This window comes from Dreissena polymorpha, chromosome 1, assembly GCF_020536995.1.
Source record: "Dreissena polymorpha isolate Duluth1 chromosome 1, UMN_Dpol_1.0, whole genome shotgun sequence".
Taxonomy (NCBI): domain Eukaryota; kingdom Metazoa; phylum Mollusca; class Bivalvia; order Myida; family Dreissenidae; genus Dreissena; species Dreissena polymorpha.
This window is the reverse complement of record NC_068355.1, coordinates 206453970-206473216: the sequence shown is the minus strand read 5'-3', so window position 1 is coordinate 206473216 and position 19247 is coordinate 206453970. Positions and strand designations below refer to the sequence as shown.

Here is a 19247-nt window from a genome sequence, read left to right as displayed (position 1 = left end):
GTGTGGTAGTTGTTCCTCATGCCCCACTTCTCACCTATACAAGTTGGGACACCCAAAACTGATAATAGGGCCTTAAATAGCACCTTTTTGACACAACCCTTACTTGTCAGGTATTCTTGTCTAAATTTCTTAAAATTCTTTCTAAACAAAATAGTGAAAAAATATTTTATTTTCCATTAATATAAAAATAAAACAAGAGCACCGCCTTGCGGGTGCAGACCGCTCATCTATTTTTCTTTTTTAAAGGTGAAGGGACCTATCTCAATTTCAATCACAAAGGAGGGAGGGGTGGAGTGGAGAGGGGTGTATAGTGTGGGGGTGTGGTCATTTATTACATTATCTTCCGAAAATGCAAAAAAATATTTTATTTTTTTTGGGGGGGGGGGGGGGGGGGGGGTTCTTGGGTGGGAAGGTTGGACGGTATTTCAAAAATAAAATAATAAAAATAAATATTTGTGTTTTTTAACCATGTCTGAAAAAAACAAGAGATGTGTTTGTCAGAAACACAATGCCCCCTATTGCGTTGCTTTGAAATTATTTTTTTTGGTTTTTCAAAATGTGCAGCTTTATGAGAACGCTGATTTGAAATATTTTTTTGGACCTTTGACCTTGAAGGATGACCTTGACCTTGTAGGATTACCTTGACCTTGAACCTCCACCACTCAAAATGTGCAGCTTCATGATAACGCGGCTTTGAATTTATTTATTTTGACCCTTGACCTTGAAGGATGACCTTGACCTTGAAGAATGATCTTTTACTTCCACCACTCAAAATGTGCAGCTTCATGAGAACGCTGCTTTAAAATAATAAAAAATATTGACCTTTGACCTTGAAGTATGACCTTGACCTTGAAGGATGACCTTGACCTTGAACTTCCACCACTCAAAATAAGCAGCTTCATTGAGAACGCCGCTTTGAATTTGTTTATTTTATTTTTTACCTTGAAGGATGACCTTGACCTTAAACTTCCACCACTCAAAATGTGCGGCTTCATGATAACGCTGCTTTGAATTTTTATATATTTTTGTTTTACCTTTGACCTTGAAGGATGACCTTGACCTTGAAGGATGACCTTGACCTTGAACTTCCACCACTCAAAATGTGCAGCTTCATGATAATGCTGCTTTGAAATTATTTTTTTACCTTTGACCTTGAAGGATGAACTGGACCTTGAAGAATGACCTTGAAATTGAACTTCCACCACTCAAAATGTGCAGCTTCATGAGAACGCCGCTTTGAATTTTTTTTTTTTTAACAATTGACCTTGAAGGATGACCTTGACCTTGAAGAATGACCTTGACCTTCCACCACTCAAAATGTGCAGCTTCATGAGAACGCCGCTTTGATTAAAAAAAAAAAAAATGACCTTGAAGGATGACCTTGACCTTGAACTTCCATCACTCAAAATGTGCAGCTTCATGTGATACACATGCATGCCAAATATCAAGTTGCTATCTTTAATATTAAAAAAGTTATTGCCAATGTTAAAGTTTTCGGACGGACAAACGCCATATATTTGACATTTGACCTTGAAGGATGACCTTGACCTTTCACATCTCAAAATGTTCAGCTCCATGAGATACACATGCATGCCAAATATCAAGTTGCTATCTTCAATATTGAAAAAAATATGGCCAATGATAAAAGTTTTTGGACGGACAGACACCATAAATTTGACATTTGACCTTGAAGGATGACCTTGACCTTTCACCACTCAAAATGTGCAGCTCCATGAGATACACATGCATGCCAAATATCAAGTTGCTATCTTCAAAAGTGAAAAAGTTATGGCCAATGTTAATTTTTTTTCGGACGGACGGACAGACTGACTGACATACTGACGGACAGTTCAATCGCTATATGCCACCCTACTGGGGGCATACAAAAAATTTTGGGGTGGGGGGTGGGGGGGGTATAGTGTGAAGGTGTGGTGGTCATTTATTAGATGATCTTTAATTAAGAAAAAAAATAATGGGGGGGATTGAGGGGGGATTTGTGGGGGATTCGGGGGGGAGATGGTTTGGTTGGAGTCTATTGTGGTATGTCAGGTAAGAGTTGTTTTGTCAAAGAATCAATTGAATCTAATAATCATAAATAAAGAAGTTATGGCAGTTTTAGCAAAATTTAATAATTTGACCTTGAGAGTCAAGGTCATTCAAAGGTCAAGGTAAAATTCAACTTGCCAGGTACAGTACCCTCATGATAGCATGAAAGTATTTGAAGTTTAAAAGCAATAGCCTTGATACTTTAGAAGTATAGTGGATCTAAACACAAAATGTAACCATATATTCAAAGTTACTAAGTCAAAAAAGGGCCATAATTCTGTAAAAATGACAACCAGAGTTATGCAACTTGTCCTTTACTGTCCGCTTATGATAGTTTGCGAGTGTTCCAAGTATGAAAGCAATATCTATGATACTTTAGGGGTAAAGTGGACCAAAACACAAAACTTAACCAAATTTTCAAGTATAAAGGGCCCATAATTCCATCAAAATGCCAGTCAGAGTTACGTAACTTTGCCTGCACAGTCCCCTTACGATAGTTAGTAAGTGTTGCAAGTATGAAAGCAATAGCTTTGATACTTAAGGAATAAAATGGACCTAAACACAAAACTTAACCAAAATTTTCAATTTTCTAAGTATAAAAAGGGCACATGATTCTGTCAAAATGCAAGCCAGAGTTATCTAACTTTGCCTGCCCAGTCCCCTCATGATAGTAAGTAAGTGTACCACGTTTGAATGCAATAGCATTGATACTTTATGAGAAAAGTGGACCTAAACGCAAAACTTAACCGGACGCCGACGCCAAGGTGATGACAATAGCTCATTTTTTTTGTTCAAAAAATAGATGAGCTAAAAACATAATAAGAAATAATTATTAAAAGAAAAAAATAATTGAAAAGAAGAGTCTAGAGTAGACCCACAATTGGAAAACATTATTTGTTGGCAAAATCAAGAACTTTGATTGCTTATTCATTTAAAGACCAATTAAACTTTTAAATATGAAAGGAAAAAACCCCTCAAAAATACAGAGAAGAAAGTTAGAAGTAACTGTTAAATTGATAGCAAGTTATCTCCTTTTGTCCTGCTTTTGTTTGAGTGATATGAAATAGCCTAAGGGCAGATTTGCTTGATTGTCAATATCAGAGACATAACAGTGCATGCATTTTATTACCAATTAAGGCCTAAGAGCCAGATTTACGACCCTAGAAAACACAAGAGTTCTGTTTGTCCATCTGCTTATCAAATAGATATATCAATAGATAAGTGAAATACTATGGTAACTACAATACATGAAGTAACTAGAAATGGCGCGGCAGAGGCCGACGCGTATCCCCACGCCGAATGTTTGACCTAGGTGTGCCCCAGGGTTGGTAATGGGGCCATGCATAGCTGAGATTGACCGTATTGTCATAAGAGAAGTTCATCATCAATTAGAAGTGAATTGGTGTAGAAATGAAGAAGTTATAGTAAAAGGCAATTTTGGGTGGGTGTGACATATGTGGGCAGGGCGCCCCAGGGTTGGTAATTGTGCCATGCATAGTTGAGATTGACCGTATTGTCATAAGAGAAGTTCAGTATCAATTTGAAGTGAATCGGTGTAGAAATGAAGAAATTATAGTAAAAGGCAATTTTGGGCGGGTGTGGTCTATGTGGGCGGGGCCCCAGGGTTGGTAATGGGGCCATGCATAGTTGAGATTGACCGTATTGTCATAAGAGAGGTTCAGTATCAATTTGAAGTGAATCGGTGTAGAAATGAAGAAATTATAGTAAAAGGCAATTTTGGGTGGGTGTGGTCTATGTGGGCGGGGCGCCCCAGGGTTGGTAATGGGGCCATGCATAGTTGAGATTGACTGTATTGTCATAAGAGAAGTTCAATATCAATTTGAAGTGAATCGGTGTAGAAATGAAGAAATTATAGTAAAGGCAATTTTGGGTGGGTGTGGTCTATGTGGGCGGGGCCCCAGGGTTGGTTATGGGGCCATGCATAGTTGAGATTGACCCTAATGTCATAAGAGAAGTTCAGTATCAATTTGAAGTGAATCCGTGTAGAAATGAAAAAATTATAGTAAATGGAATTTTTTGGTGGGTGTGGCCTATGTGGGCGTGCGCCCCAGGGTTGGGATTGGGGCCATGCATAGTTGAGATTGACCCTAATGTCATAACAAAAGTTCAGTATCAATTTGAAGTGAATCCGTGTAGAAATGAAAAAATTATAGTAAATGGAAATTTTTGGTGGGTGTGGCCTATGTGGGCGGGGCGCCCCAGGGTTGGGAATGGGGCCATGCATGGTTGAGATTGACCGTATTGTCATAAGAGAGGTCCAGTATCAATTTGAAGTGAATCGGTGTAGAAATAAAGAAGTAAATGTAAAATAACCTAAAAAAATGAGTGATAATTTCTGACGCGGCCCCACCCCAACCGCTATAACTTTTGACCCAGGGGTCAGATCAAAATTCCAAATAGTGCAGGGTCGCACATATGCTCATAGCTACCATGTGTGTAAGTTTCAAGGTTCTAGTGCTTTTAGTGTAGGAGGAGATAGTGGCCAGGACGGACGGACAGACAGACGGACGGACGGCGGAGATAACCACAATATCCCCACCTTTTTTTCAAAAAGCGTGGGGATAATAATACTTTAATAGCAGATGTGAGATAAAGATACACTGAGATAAAGATATTGCCTTTGTCCTTATGTATTTGAGGCCGTTTTCATAAAAAATAAAGAAGTGATTTTTTAAAGCTTTAAAGATTTGTTTACAATTAATAACTCAAAAAAAAAAGATTATCAATTACATAATAATGATTAATTTAATATAGAAAGGCTTAAAGTCTTCCTTTGTGATGTTGAAATGCTATAATTTTCAATCCACCAGTATTGACCAGTAATGACCAGTATTGACCGGTTTAAACCGGGTATTGACCGCCGGCCCGGTCAATACTCAATTGACCGGTCAATATGCCAACCCTGGTTTAAACCGATTTGAGATGCGCATTGGGAAAACTGGGCTTAACGCATGTGACTTAAATGTTGTCCCAAATTAGCCTGTACAGTCAGGGACCACACTTTCCACTTAGACTGAATTAAGCTTAGAAGAGACAGCATTTAAACAAAATAAATTCATAAAATCGGAAAGTATTGTCCCTGATTAGCCTGTGCAGATTGAACAGACTACTCTGTGATGCCACTGTATGCATATGCATTAATCCCACTGTTCCCAGAACAAGGCTCAAACTTATTTAATTTAGCTTGATTTCATCAATTTTCTTATACTTATATAGGCTTGTACAGACACTCTTGAGTCCATTTCCTGGGTACGGGCCTGCTCTGTTTTGATATTGTATTAATTGTGGTCATCAATGATTTTTAACCTGTAACATGTGCACTCTTAACACCTGTAAAAAATTCAGTCATATCATTGTTTTTTCCCTTATATATAAGGGCACAATTTAAGGCATCATTCCCTCAGGGTTATTTTATATATATCTTAGACAGTATGCTCACAGGGCCAAAAAAAATAAGTTGCTTTTGAAATCCAATGTTTTCTGCTGACAAAAATGTATTGAGCAATATTTAATTAAACTATTATAAAAATACCTAAACACCGAATATCCAGTGACTTGATGAATTTCTTGAAGTTTCCTTTAACAAGTTTGTTTAATATGAACCAGTTTTTGTGTAACATTTGTTGCCATGGTTACCTGTGGTAATGAGAGGATATGCACACAGCTGGCCGGTGTCTGGGTTGACCTTGAGCAGACACTTCTTGCCCTTCACCATTACCTCCATGTGGTCCGTGACCTCTATGGGTCGCGAAAGGTCAGGATGCTTCTCTTTGACCTTGACCTTTGTAGCAGAGCTATTTGAGGTGCTCATAACACCATCAGCTGCTGCCTTCTCAAATCTGGATGATAAATCTTGATCTTCTATTGGCTGGTTTATGCTGTTGTCTTTATCTTGCAGATCAGTTGAAGCATCTAAAGACCCCTGTAGTTCAATATAGTTTAAATAATTATTATGTGATTTGCAAATAGCAGGAAAATGATGATTCTGTGTTTCTCCCTTTATATTTTGGTAGTGGGTCACAAAATATAGGTACAAAATTAAGCAATTATTGACAGTTCATTTCAGTTCACACACAAAAAAAACAACAGATTTATGTAACAACTTTATAATGCTGAACAAATCATTTTATTTCTTTCATAAATTTAAATAAAAGCAAATAAATGTATGAATGACTTATTGAAAGTATATTATGAAAGCCAACATACATTTATTTCATGTGTATTTTCACTCTCACACTCTTTGGCCTCATTATTTTGGTTTTCATAAACTATATCCCCAGAATCTTCTTCTGCTGTAAAAAAATAAACAAACAAAAATTACAATTTAAAATTGCCATAAAAACTCAGTCATAAGTCTATCCACTCATAAGTCCGGGGTATAAAGTGGTAGGAAAAATTGACATTTTGTGTACGTTCACGTTATGAGTTATCCAAATTTTATGAAAATGGGAACATGAAAATCCACGTAGGTTAAATTATGACCTAATCATATTAATTACCTGATTCTTTGACACATGATTTCAAATATTTTTATTTGATTTTATAATCAATACAGTTGTTAATGTATGAACAAAGCTATTTCTTAGAACAAATAGAGCCTAACTTAAATTCACTGCCCCATCTACACGATTGGTACCACAAGCTTAATAAAGTTAAAATAATTGATTACACACAATTTTAGCTATAACAAAAGTGCTATAACTTATTAAATATCATTCTTCACCAAATCACTTGATATACCTGCTTCCTGGAATTGCAATTTCATTGGCTTGTTTAGCACATCAAGCATGTTCACAGTTTCTGATTGGTCAGGACCATCTATGACACTGGTTTGTAACGATTCATCTGATTGGCTACACTTGGTGTCATGTGATGTATCCTGATCAGCATAATCTTCATTGGATGCTGCCTCAGAAATTGCTTGATTACCATTGGAAGTCTGTAACATGATGCTTTCACTGTTATTCAGATCTGAAAAAAGAAAACAAGGGTAAATGTTTATGCAACAACCAAATCTAAATCTCTGTATTGCCTGGAAAGATGAACTCAATAACCTCCAGAATATTCAGATCGGGATCAAGATGCCCAGCTGCATTGTAAATAAACTAGAAATGTGTTTATAGCACAAGGATGTCCCCATTTATATTCCCATCTCTGTTATGCAACATTTTCTTATTACATATTATATAAATTATTTTGAAAAGGAAAACACTTTCGAGCGGAAGATTATGGCAATAGACTCGATACTGAATCCCCTGAAGGCCATCTTTTATGCAAGAATCTTAACCCTTTCAGCGCTGGAACCGAATATTGAAGGCCTTAGCAAACAGTTTGGATCCAGATGAGACGCCACAGAACGTGGTGTCTCATCAGGATCCAAACTGTTTGCTATTCTGATAGTATTCTTTGGAAAAAAATCGAAGAAATGGCTAATTTTAGAAATTCAGCAGACAACATTTTAGCAGATGACAAATTTCCCAGCATGCAAAGAGTTAAACTTTATATTTAATGATATGATAATGATTACCTGAAATCACAAAACTATATAACGGGACAACAGGAAAATGATTATGCAACATTAAATCACAAAAGTGATACTGTGACGGTATGATGATGATTATGTGACTTTATTTGATGTTATCACTTTAGCACTGAAGCATTTTTCACCATCAAAATTTCATGATGTGGTGAATTCCTTATATTGATGTCACATAATGATAATCATACCAGCCAATAATCGCATCTCATAATTGTCGGATTCTTCCGTTTTCATTATTATGCTGTCATGTCATAACCTTCGTACCGTCATTATAAGTATCATAGTTTCCACTTCCAGTACCAATGCACATACAAGTTTATTCTGAATATCTATTCTGCAAGTTTTTTTATTGCAAGAATGTGCATGGACACCTGATGGCTATATTGTAACAGTGATAATGCAACAGTATTCTGATAATATGAGTTGTGTTCTGATAAAACTGGCAGAATGCATGTGCGTAAAGTGTTGTCCCAGATTAGCCTGTGCAGTCCACACAGGCTAATCAGGGATGACACTTTCCGCTTTTATGACATTTTTCATTTCAATGAAGTCTCTTCTGAGAAATATTGCAATTTATTTAGAAAGTGTCGTCCCTGATTAGCCTGTGCAGACTGCACAGGCTAATCTGGGATGACACTTTACGCACATGCATTATGCCCAGTTTTCTCAAAACACGACTCGTATATTAAAAGCATGATGTTGATGGGCCATTCACGCTTAAGAACTTAGCAGAGTATATGTATCTACAAGCTATGTAAGTTTTAAACTTATATACACAATTTTTATTAAAAGATATTTAAATGTTCTATGTTGAATGATGATTATCCTTAATTAGATGCTGATCAGCAATATGTAGGGTACTTTGTCAATAAGGCTGGTAATTATAAAACAAACTCAACCATAAACATGTTTGACCTTTTGCCTTTGTTGTGACCTTTATCTTTGCTCAAGGGGTGAAACACCTCAATTAGGTGACAATTTATAGTAAATTGCATGAGGAATAATCAAGTTAAAGCCCATACAAACTGCTTTATTGCCTAATTTCTCCTTTAACTTTTAAGTCTGACCTTATCCGTTTAGGCACCGAAATGGTAGTTAAACACGAAGTCTTGACATGGTAAATATTTCAGCTAAACTATTATACAATTGCATGATGAATGAAAAGTTTACAAACTTGACAAGCTGTTTAATGGAAAAGTTAACCTTTTACTTTTAAGTGTGACCTTAACCTTTGAGGTAGGGATACAGGTGCTACACATGAAATGCAGTCTCAACATGGTGAACATTTGTGGCAAGTTAGTTTGAAATTGCATACTGCATGATGATGTAACAGTCTGAAAGAGCTGTTTTATTGCTAAATATATTCCCTGACCTTTTAGTCTAGCCTTGACCTTTAAGGTAGGGAGACAGATGTTACACGGGACATGCAGTCTCCAAATGGTGATATTACTTTTAAGACCCTTGATGAATGATGAGGTTACAAACTGAACTGTTTTATTGCCAGAATGGACCGTTGACCTCTATATGTTATAGGCGTACGCCATGACATGCCTTCTCTTAAATAGTTGTCATTTGTAGTAAGGTATTTAGAATTGCATTATGTATGATATCATTAAAGTATAGAAACAAGAGGGCCTGAAAGGCCCAAAGTCGCTCACCTGAGATAAAAAGAAATGACCTGTTCTTTGCAGCCCAAGATATCAATAGAACAAATGTTCTAACCAAGTTACATGAAGAATGAACAGCAAATGGCCCCATGGCGGAAATGTTTTTTCAACAGACTGGAACCATTTTTGAACTCTTCCAAGATATTATTGGGACAAATCTTCTGACAAAGTTTCATGAAGATCCAACAATAAATGTGACCTCTACAGTGTTAACAAGGCAAATATTCATGACGCACCGGAAGACAGACAATTGACAAAAGTTCACCATGAGCAAGAAATATTATGCTCATAAAGATTGTCACCATGTGTGAAGATCAGCAAGTGTCATTCAGATTAAACTAAAAATGGGACTAAAAGTATTCACAATGTTTCACTACAAATAACTGTGGTAGTGCGGTCTCGTTCGCTTATGCAAGAGAACCGGTCACGGGACGGTTACGAGTTATGTAACTTTGTGAGCACTTATGTAATACAATATACGGAAATAATCATCGAGTTTAATAAAAGAACTCTTATTTCTGGTCCGGATGACACCACTGACTGGTTGTTATTCAATTAACTAAAGGCGTCCAGTCAGATACGCCTGAATACACTCAAAGAAATCATCTATAAGTGAAAACCAAAGCAGCTTTAATGAAAATAACAAACTTTAGTCTAAAGAATCTATGCACTGTAAAAAATGAACAAATACAGCAAATACCTTAATGAATGTAAAAAGAAGTTCACAATCTTTCAACAAAACTGATATAAATATTAGTTACTGTTAGTCTAGAAGTTGCTTCAAAAATTTAGTTTATAAAATAAGTCTAACTTAATCTAAAGAACACAATTTATGGAGAGAGGGGATAACTCCAGTGACTCAAATGTAACAAGAGGGCCTGAAAGGCGCAAAGTCGCTTGCCTGAGATAAAAAGAAATGACCTGTTTTTTGCAGCCCAAGATATCAATTGAACAAATGTTCTAACCAAGTTTCATGAAGAATGAACAACAAATGGCCCCCTGGCAGCCATTATTTCAACAGACCTGAACCATTTTTGAACTCGTCCAAGATATCATTGGGACAAATCTTCTGACAAAGTTTCATGAAGATCCGACAATAAATGTGGCCGCTACAGTGTTAACAAGGCAAATATTCATGACGCACAACGGAAGAGAGACAATTGACAAAAGGTGATCACAAAAGTTCACCATGAGCACAAAATATTATGCTCATAAAGATTGTCACCATGTTAAAGATGATATTATTAAAACTAATTGAGTAAACTAAATCAAGATATGATAACAACATTTGCACTCAGCAAGTGTCATTCAGATTGAACTAAAAATGTGACTAAAAGTATTTACAATGTTTCACTATAAACAACTGTAGACGTACATTCAAAAAAACTACCACCTACCCGAGAGCCTTGTTTTTAAACAAACATGAACTTTTTTCAGACTCACCTCGCAATTATATTTCCAATTAAACAAGAGGCCCCAAAGGGCCCTGAGTCGCTCACCTGAGAGACTAAGATGGAAAGAAACAAAGATTAAAACTTTTCAGCAAATATTTCAAATTATTGGTATGAGAAGACTGACTTAAAAAATAAGGTGTTCCAAAGTATTCACAATAGGCCTATATAGAAAATTACCCCACCCTCCCTGGCGGCCATGTTTTTAATACCCAGATTTAAAAAAAATATATATATATATATAAGGAAAATGCTTCTTAAATACATATAGAAAAAACTGCCCCATACCCTGGCGGCCATGTCTTTCCACTGATCACAACCATTTTCAAACTCATCCAACATATCAATACAAGAGGGCCTAAAAGGCCCAAAGTCACTCACCTGAGATTCAAAGGAATTGACCTGTTCTGTGCAGCCCAAGATGTCATTAGAACAATATGTTCTTACCAACTTTCATGACTAGTGAACACCCTGGCAGCCACGTTTTTTAACAGACCAGAACCATTTTCATACACATCCAAGATATCATTTAAACAAATATACTGACAAAGTTTCATGAAGATTCATGAGTCCATATAAAGAAAAATGCCCGGCCCACTATTAGCCATGTTTTTCAAGCAACTGGAACAACTTTTGAACTTGTCCAAAATATCATTGGGACAAATCTTCTCACAAAGTTTCATGATGATCGTACAATAAATATGGCTTCTAGAGTGTTAACAAGGTTTAACTATAGCTATATAAAGAAAAATGCCACGCACCCTTGGCGGCCATGTTTTTCCACCAACGAACCATTTTTGAACTCCTCCAAGATATCATTGGGACAAATCATCTGACCAAGTTTCATGATGATTGGACAATAAATGTGGCCTCTAGAGTGTTAACAAGGCTTTACTAAAGCATGATACATAGCCATATTAGGAAAAATGCCCCACCCCCTGGTGGCCATGTTTTTTAAGCAACCGAAACCATTTTCGAACTCATCCAAGATATCATTACTCTTCTGACCTAGTTTCATGAAGATCGGAAAATAAATGTGGCCTCTAGAGTGTTAACAAGGTTTTACTATAGCCATATAAGGAAAATGCCACGCCCCCTGACAGCCATGTTTTTCAACCAACTTAAAAGATGATTGGACAAAAAATGTGACTTCTAGAGTGTTCACAAGCTTTTTTTACTATATAAATAAAAGGAAAAAGACCTCCCCTCCTGGCGCCCATGTTTTTTTATCGATTCGAGCCATTGTCGAACTCAACCGTCATATCCAGGAAACAAATGTTCTGACCAAATTTCATTAAGATTTGACCAAAAATGTGACTTCTAGAGTGTTCACATGTTTTCACTATATACAAATAGAGAAAACTTCCTCGCCCCCTGGTGGCCATGTTTTGTCACCGATCTGGACCATTTTCGAAGTCGTCCAAGATATCAATGAAACCAATGTTTTGGCCAAGTTTCATGATGATTGGGCAAAAATTGTGACTTCTAGAGTGTTCACAAGGTTTCTCTATAGCCATATAAGGAATAGTGCCCCGCTCCCTGGCGGCCATGTTTTTCAATGGACCGAAACCATTTTTGAACTCAACCAACATATCATTAAGACAAACATTTTGACAAAGTTACATGAAGATTGGGCATCAAATGTGACTTCTACAGTGTTCACAAGGTTTTTCTTTTTTTGACCTAGTGACCTAGTTTTTGACCCAGCATGACTCACTTTCTGACTCGGTTGAGGTATCATTAGGACAAATGTTCTGACCAAGTTTCATCAAGATCGGACAATAAATGTGGCCTCTAGAGTGTTCACAAGGCAAATGTTGATGACGGACGGACAATGGACGAGGGACAAAAGGCGATCACAAAAGCTCACCATGACCACGTTGTGCTCAGGTGAGCTAAAAAATGAAATTTACAAAAGTTATTTCAATCAAAAGAGTCTTTCTAATTTAGAAAATGCCAAATAACAAGGTTGCCATGGAAACAGTTTCATAGCACAGTTTTCTGCTGAGATTACTGATTTTCCCAATCCAAATGATCTTAGAAGATGTTCAATCAATACACCAAAACACAGTAGGTTAACTTGGCTTATCAGTAAAGATCAAAGATAAGGCTTTACAGTGCATTAGTACATGTACAGTTATTTTATGACATAGAAACAATAGGTTTATTAAATTGCATGCAAACTACTGTCTTTATGTACACCACATTTTATGAAAGAAGTCCCAGGTTTATACAAGGGAGTTAACTATTAGAAAGTATGTACAGGTTATCTTTCTTTAACATTATGACTTATCACAACTAGACTGTTCACATGTTTTCACTGTATACATATATAGAAAACTTCCCCACCCCCTGGCCGCCATGTTTTTCCACCAATCATGACCATTTTCGAACTCGTCCGAGATATCTATTTAATTGATGTTTAGAATTTTTTTATGATGATTAGGCAAAAAATGTGACTTCTAGAGTGTTCACAAGCTTTTTTTACTATCTAAATATAAGGAAAATTACTCCCCCTGAAGGCCATACTTTTTTACCGAACCATTTTCGAACTCAACCGTCATATCCAGAAAACACATGTTCTGACCAAATTTCATGAAGATTGGACCAAAAATGTGACTTCTAGATTGTTCACATGTTTTCACTATATACATATAGAGAAAACTGCCTCGCCCCCTGGCGGCCATGTTTTTTTCACCGATTTGGACATTTTCGCACTCGTCCCAGATATCAATGAAACCAATGTTTTGATTAAGTTTCATGATGATTGGGCAAAAATTCTAGACTTCTAGAGTGTTCACAAGGTTCCTCTATAGCCATATAAGGAATACTGCCTTGCCCCCTGGCAGCCATGTTTTTCAAAGGACTGGATCCATTTTTGAACTCAACCAACATATCATTTAGACAAACATTTTGACAAAGTTACATGAAGATTGGGCTTCAAATGTGACTTCTACAGTGTTTACAAGGTTGTTTTTTTTTTGACCTAGTGACCTAGTTTTTGACCCAGCATGACCCAGTTTCGAAAACAGTCGAGGTATCAATGGGACAAATGTTCTGACCAAGTTTCATGAAGATCAGACAATAAATGTGGCCTCTGGAGTGTTCACAAGGCAAATGTTGACGACGGACGATGGACAAAAGGCGATCACAAAAGCTCACCATGAGCACATTGTGCTCAGGTGAGCTAAAAATGTGTAGCCAATTCAGACATTTGACCTTTCTGTGTGACCTTGACCTTTGTGGAAGGAAGACAAGAGAGATATTGACTTATGATGCAGAATAATTGTAGAAAGTTATTTTAAAATTTCATGATGATTGATACTCTGGACAAGCTGTTTTACAAAATAATGTCACCTTTGATAACTAAGTGTGACCCTGACCTTTGAAGAGGAAGAAGGTTGTCATACGTGAAATGCCATCTTCTCATTTGTGGTCATTTGTGGTATGATTTTTTAATTGCACGATGAATGGAAAAAATACAGTCTGGACAAGTCACAAATGCCAAATCTAAGCTTTAACCTGTATGTGTAAAAAAAATTGTCCAGACAGATTTACCCAATATTATATGTCATCTGATGATGAATACTTATTGTAAGTTATTTGAAAGTGAAAGATTTATGACAAAGTAACAGTCCATACAGGATTGTATGCAAGCACATTCAAAGCTTGGATGCAGGCACATACACAGCTCAGACTCACAGGCTTGCGTACATCTGACCGTTGTGACTGCAATATGGAGCCTTCCCAAATCTGGTTCAACAATAAAACCATACTTGTATTTTTGTCTCAGTCATGAACATTATTTTCCCTGTTTGAATACAAGTTGTATTTTGGTTTTTGCAAATCTATGACATTATTTAAGTGGTCAATAACTTGCATAGTTGGCCACTCACACTGTAGCTGGTCGGTGGCCATGGTGGTCTGTATGATGTTGACGCCGTCAGACAGTGTGAGCTGCATTAGGCCCTCCTCTGTCACCTGCTGGTCTATAATCTGATACGTGACTGACATCTCACCCTCCTCACCTGAACATGTCACACAATACTACGTAAGTATTGATAGTAAATGCTTATATTCATTTAATATGATAATAGAAGAACATATTGTTGTATTGAAAAATCTGCTTACATATCACAGTGATAGATTACAGGTGAAATACGTCATCAAGAAATCCTGAAAGCTGGCCATGTATCTAAGAAATGCATTCAGCTACGATGACATTATTTATGTTTTCAAAACTGTTAAGTAAAAAACTAACTTTACATTGAAATATTCTTCCGAATCACTGCCTAATTGCTACATCATGATTACACAAATTTATAGATAAGTGAACAATAAATTAAACTCAAAATCTGTGCCTATGTACATTTGAGTTGCTGCTATTGAAACCGACTACCATTACATTGTAGCAGATAGACAGTGTGTGTCCGTATCCAACATCATTCGGGGAAAACTAGGCTTAATGGTTGTGCGTAATGAGTCGTCCCAGATTAGCCTGTGCAGTATGCAAAGGCTTATCAGGGACCACACTTTCCACCTACACATGATTCTCATTTACAGAAAGTGTCATCCGTGAATAGCGTTTGCAACTGCACAGGCTAATCTGGGACGACACTTTATGCACATTGATTAAGCCCAGTTTTCCCAGAACAAGGCTCACCAGTACCCTGTAGCTGGTAGACAGTGTGCTGGGCAATGTCAGTATCAAGCTGTGTTGAGCTGTCATGTGACCCCAGGAAGTTGCTGTTGTCATCCTCAAGTTCCATCGTCACCTTTTACCTAAAGGGTGTATAACATATTATTTCATTACATTATTTATTATTTTCTAAACACTTGTTCAAACTATATGGATATTGATGAAAGTTTGATTATTAAAAAAACACACAATATAAAACTTATCTAAACAAGACTATTGCCAAGCAATATAAGTCCCCTACCGGTGAAACTCCACCATTTTCAGCAATATTTCTAGTCTTATTGTTGCCATAGCAACCAGAATTCTTGACGTAGGAACAAAATGAAATGACATGCATAATCTCCATATTGCCATCTATCCATGTTTTAAGTTTCATGAACAAATATGAAGAACTTTTAAAGTTATCGCAGGTTCCAGAAAAGTGTGACAGAACGCACAAAGTGCAACTCATAAGTCCTCTCTGGTTCACCGCTAGGGGACAATAACAAGACTGCAAATTTGTCACAAAATTTGACTTTTATAGGTCTGGGCTAAATTGATCTATAAAATGTCTTTTAGAGAGCAGATAACATAAATTTGTCAAATTTAAGATAATTCAAGAGTCGTATTTCAGAGGTGCTTCGTTAAATCTGACTGGTGTGTGAACTTGGTCGAAATTAAATGACCACAAAGAATGTCACCATGTTAGAGGTAGGAAGCAGACATGGTTAATGTAGCCAATCGTGCATAATTTAAGGGCCATAATTTAGAAGAGCTTCAAGCAATATATTGCTGGTTATCGAACTTGGTCGAGATATTATGCCTTCAAACATTATTGCTTGTTCTCCTGTATGTCATATACCCCACTCCCAGCAACAGGGGTTCCCATTATAGGTCCAATTTTGTATTGGGCGTATAACAATGGGCATTAAAATGAGTGACTTAATTAGGTCCATTTGTACTTAAGTTGCAGTATGTAATTCACTGTAGGAAAAGATGCACTTTAAGTGGTAATTGGGGCTCCAAAAAAGGGACAGGGTGGAAAATGGAACCATGTGGTTACATAATCTACCAATATCATAAAACTTCAGAAATTGTTTATACCGTTTAAAGCCATGGCTATAAATTTGTTGTTCAAGTTAAGCCAAAATATTGTTAATTTCAACAAATTGTCACATTTGATGTTTCACCAACCCAAAAGGACAAAGGGGCGGGGGCATCAAAACGATGAAGAGTGCAGCAGCCTGCTTGTTCACTTTATATCATTCCCTACTCTTTGGTATGGCCCAAGTCCCATGACTAGTAAACTATTAGACCCTAACATACATGTATAACTAAGTTGTTTGTTCCACTAATTCTAACTTTGTGTTCTGCCCTAAACTGTTTTTGGGGTATTCCAGGTATAATTTTTGAAAAGCTTTGTTACATATGATCATATACAGTATGATTTAATCAACTTATAAATTAATAGACAGCTAGAATGTAAGATAAATGTCTGGCAGATTTCTGTCATTCTTTTTAAAGTGGGAATTAAGCCCCCACATAATAAGTTCGCATCTGAAATGTCTAACTTGTTAGACTTACTTCCTACTATTAGTGAATTCAAAAGCTGTCTTTAATAAACACTAATGATCAGCTTAGGGTATCACCAAGGATTTTGTTTGACATATCAAGTAATAAAAAATATAACATATCACATTAAATTGTATTGGAAGCACATGCTTTGTCTATTCCCTTTATGTGCCTTTGGATTTCGCTAAATTGGCTATAATTATCAACTAATTGTCAACACATATTTTGCTTTCATTATATGCAACTGATGCTGATGGGACTTATGTTTAACCCATTTATGCCTATTGGACTCTCCCATCCTTCTAAACTGGATCAATTTATTTCCAAAATTAGGGATGCCTATTACATTTATTTCTATATTTAGAATATTTCTTACAGAAATATCTTTATTAAAGCAAAGAGCGATGCGGTGTCTCATCTGGGTCTACGCTGTCTGCCAAAAAAACAACATTAATTTTCTGGGCATGTATGATACATGCCCAGAAAATTAATGTTGTTTTTATATTGTTTTCTATTTGTTGTTAATTTTGTCATCCAAGCAATTGAAAACAAAAAAAGTCACGACGAATAAAATTCAGATTAATAGGTATATTCAATCAAATTATGAATACGAGTAACTAAATAAAATAATGTATAGTGTGAACTGTCAAAAATGTAAACAAGAGCACGTGGTTCCTGAAAGAGTTGCTGACAAAAAGCGAATTTGATTGGTTGTTACGATCAATATGACCTATTTTTTAATGCGTATTGTTTACATTGTTATGTGTTTATATTTCAAGAACTTAACGATTTATTTTTAAAGCCGAAGCACCTAATACTTGCTTACATATTATTCGAAATAAGATTTAAAAGAACAAATACAATGCAAATAACATGTTCATTTATATCGGTACAGACCCCGGGCTGAATAGACAAAATGGCGGGTTTTCGAAATTTAGATAATATGCTCGATAATGAAGAATATCTATACATTTGGTTTAGCTTAACAAAAGAAAATACATTTAAACTTACTTGCTTGCGTGATTGAATGATAATTTTGTCAGAAAATATCAATATCCTCTTCACTCCGATCAAGATTTTTATTACCCACAATGCATTTGAAATTATCTCCCCTGAATTGAGGCCCGATAACATAATAAATCTGTATTCCGCGCAATATAGACACGTGCTTGATAACAAAATTTCACAATATTAGAACAGTGCATTCATTTTAAAATAGACAAAACTATATTTTATTCAAACAAAATGTATTTCAAAAGTAAAATCTTATGATTGAACTTCTTGGATTATCTTTTTCTGTTAATAGCAAGTGAAGATTTCCTATAAATTCACTCTGCTCGAGGCATGCATGTTAGTGTTAGGCTCGAGTAACCTCCCGATAATTAAGTCTCGATCAAGTGTTGTCCTAGTTATGTCTTTAAACTTAACATATACAGTAATAACGAGAACGATGCATACCAAATTCTACCCAACTCCATACAAATAAACCGTTGAAACAATAAAGGAAATTGAAATAGCTCTATAACTCCAGGTTCATCATGTTCACTTTACACAGCTTTATTTCCTATGCGATGTAATATGGCACAGTGGGTGGGTTGGGGCGGGGGCTAAAACGTAGCGAAAAACCGTCCAATTGTAAACTTTAAGCATCAATTCAACATATATTCCATGAGGTATGTTCCTTATGAAAATAATTTGATACTAATACCGACAGTCTGAAGGCCCGATATATCAAAGGATACATATTCGGAAGGTCCAATATTCCACGGAGCGTATATTGACTAGAGTCCGCGAATATTCTTAGGACCCGATCTTTCGAAAGCCCGATATTAGTGTATTAAACGCGTAAGTGTAAAGTAAGTGATCCTGTAAAGAAAAAAAGTGATCTATTTGGACATTTGAGCAATATACTCACCTCAACATTTGAAATGATACACTTGTATAATAAAACAGCGCACTGCAAAGTAGACGGTAAGCATTAGCGCGATCAAAATCGACGTCTTTCCATGACATCGTATGTACGTAAGTGAGTCCATCACTTGACAAAAACTTTTCGATTTTCTCATACACTTTTCAACCAACAAAGGGGCCTTTTCACATTTTTGGTAAATTGACAAAATTAAAAAAAGTTGTTTCAGATTCGCAAATTTTCGATTTAGTTATGATATTTGTGAGGAAACTGTAATACTGAACATTTACCATGCTTTAATATAGCCATTATATGCATCTTTTGACGATTTAAAAACCTGAAAATTATAAAGCGTTGCAACGCG

At 36.3% G+C, this 19247-nt stretch overlaps 1 protein-coding gene across 2 annotated transcripts in view; it reads right to left on the bottom strand.

The window, feature by feature from the left end:
* LOC127864763 (uncharacterized) overlaps nt 1-18086 on the bottom strand; it is a 146439-nt gene extending 128353 nt beyond the window's left edge. The window contains exons 1-6 of one of the 2 annotated variants that reach the window (XM_052404623.1): nt 17986-18086; nt 15388-15506; nt 14621-14752; nt 6808-7038; nt 6274-6359; nt 5704-5989 (exon numbers count right to left, since the gene is read on the bottom strand). In XM_052404623.1, coding sequence (XP_052260583.1) covers nt 5704-5989; nt 6274-6359; nt 6808-7038; nt 14621-14752; nt 15388-15493 — 841 coding nt within the window. In that variant the 5' untranslated portion in view covers nt 15494-15506; nt 17986-18086. The remainder of the gene's footprint in view (nt 1-5703; nt 5990-6273; nt 6360-6807; nt 7039-14620; nt 14753-15387; nt 15507-17985) is intronic. The other variant, XM_052404625.1, reaches the window with a different exon arrangement.
* Between the last annotated feature and the right edge of the window lie 1161 nt (nt 18087-19247).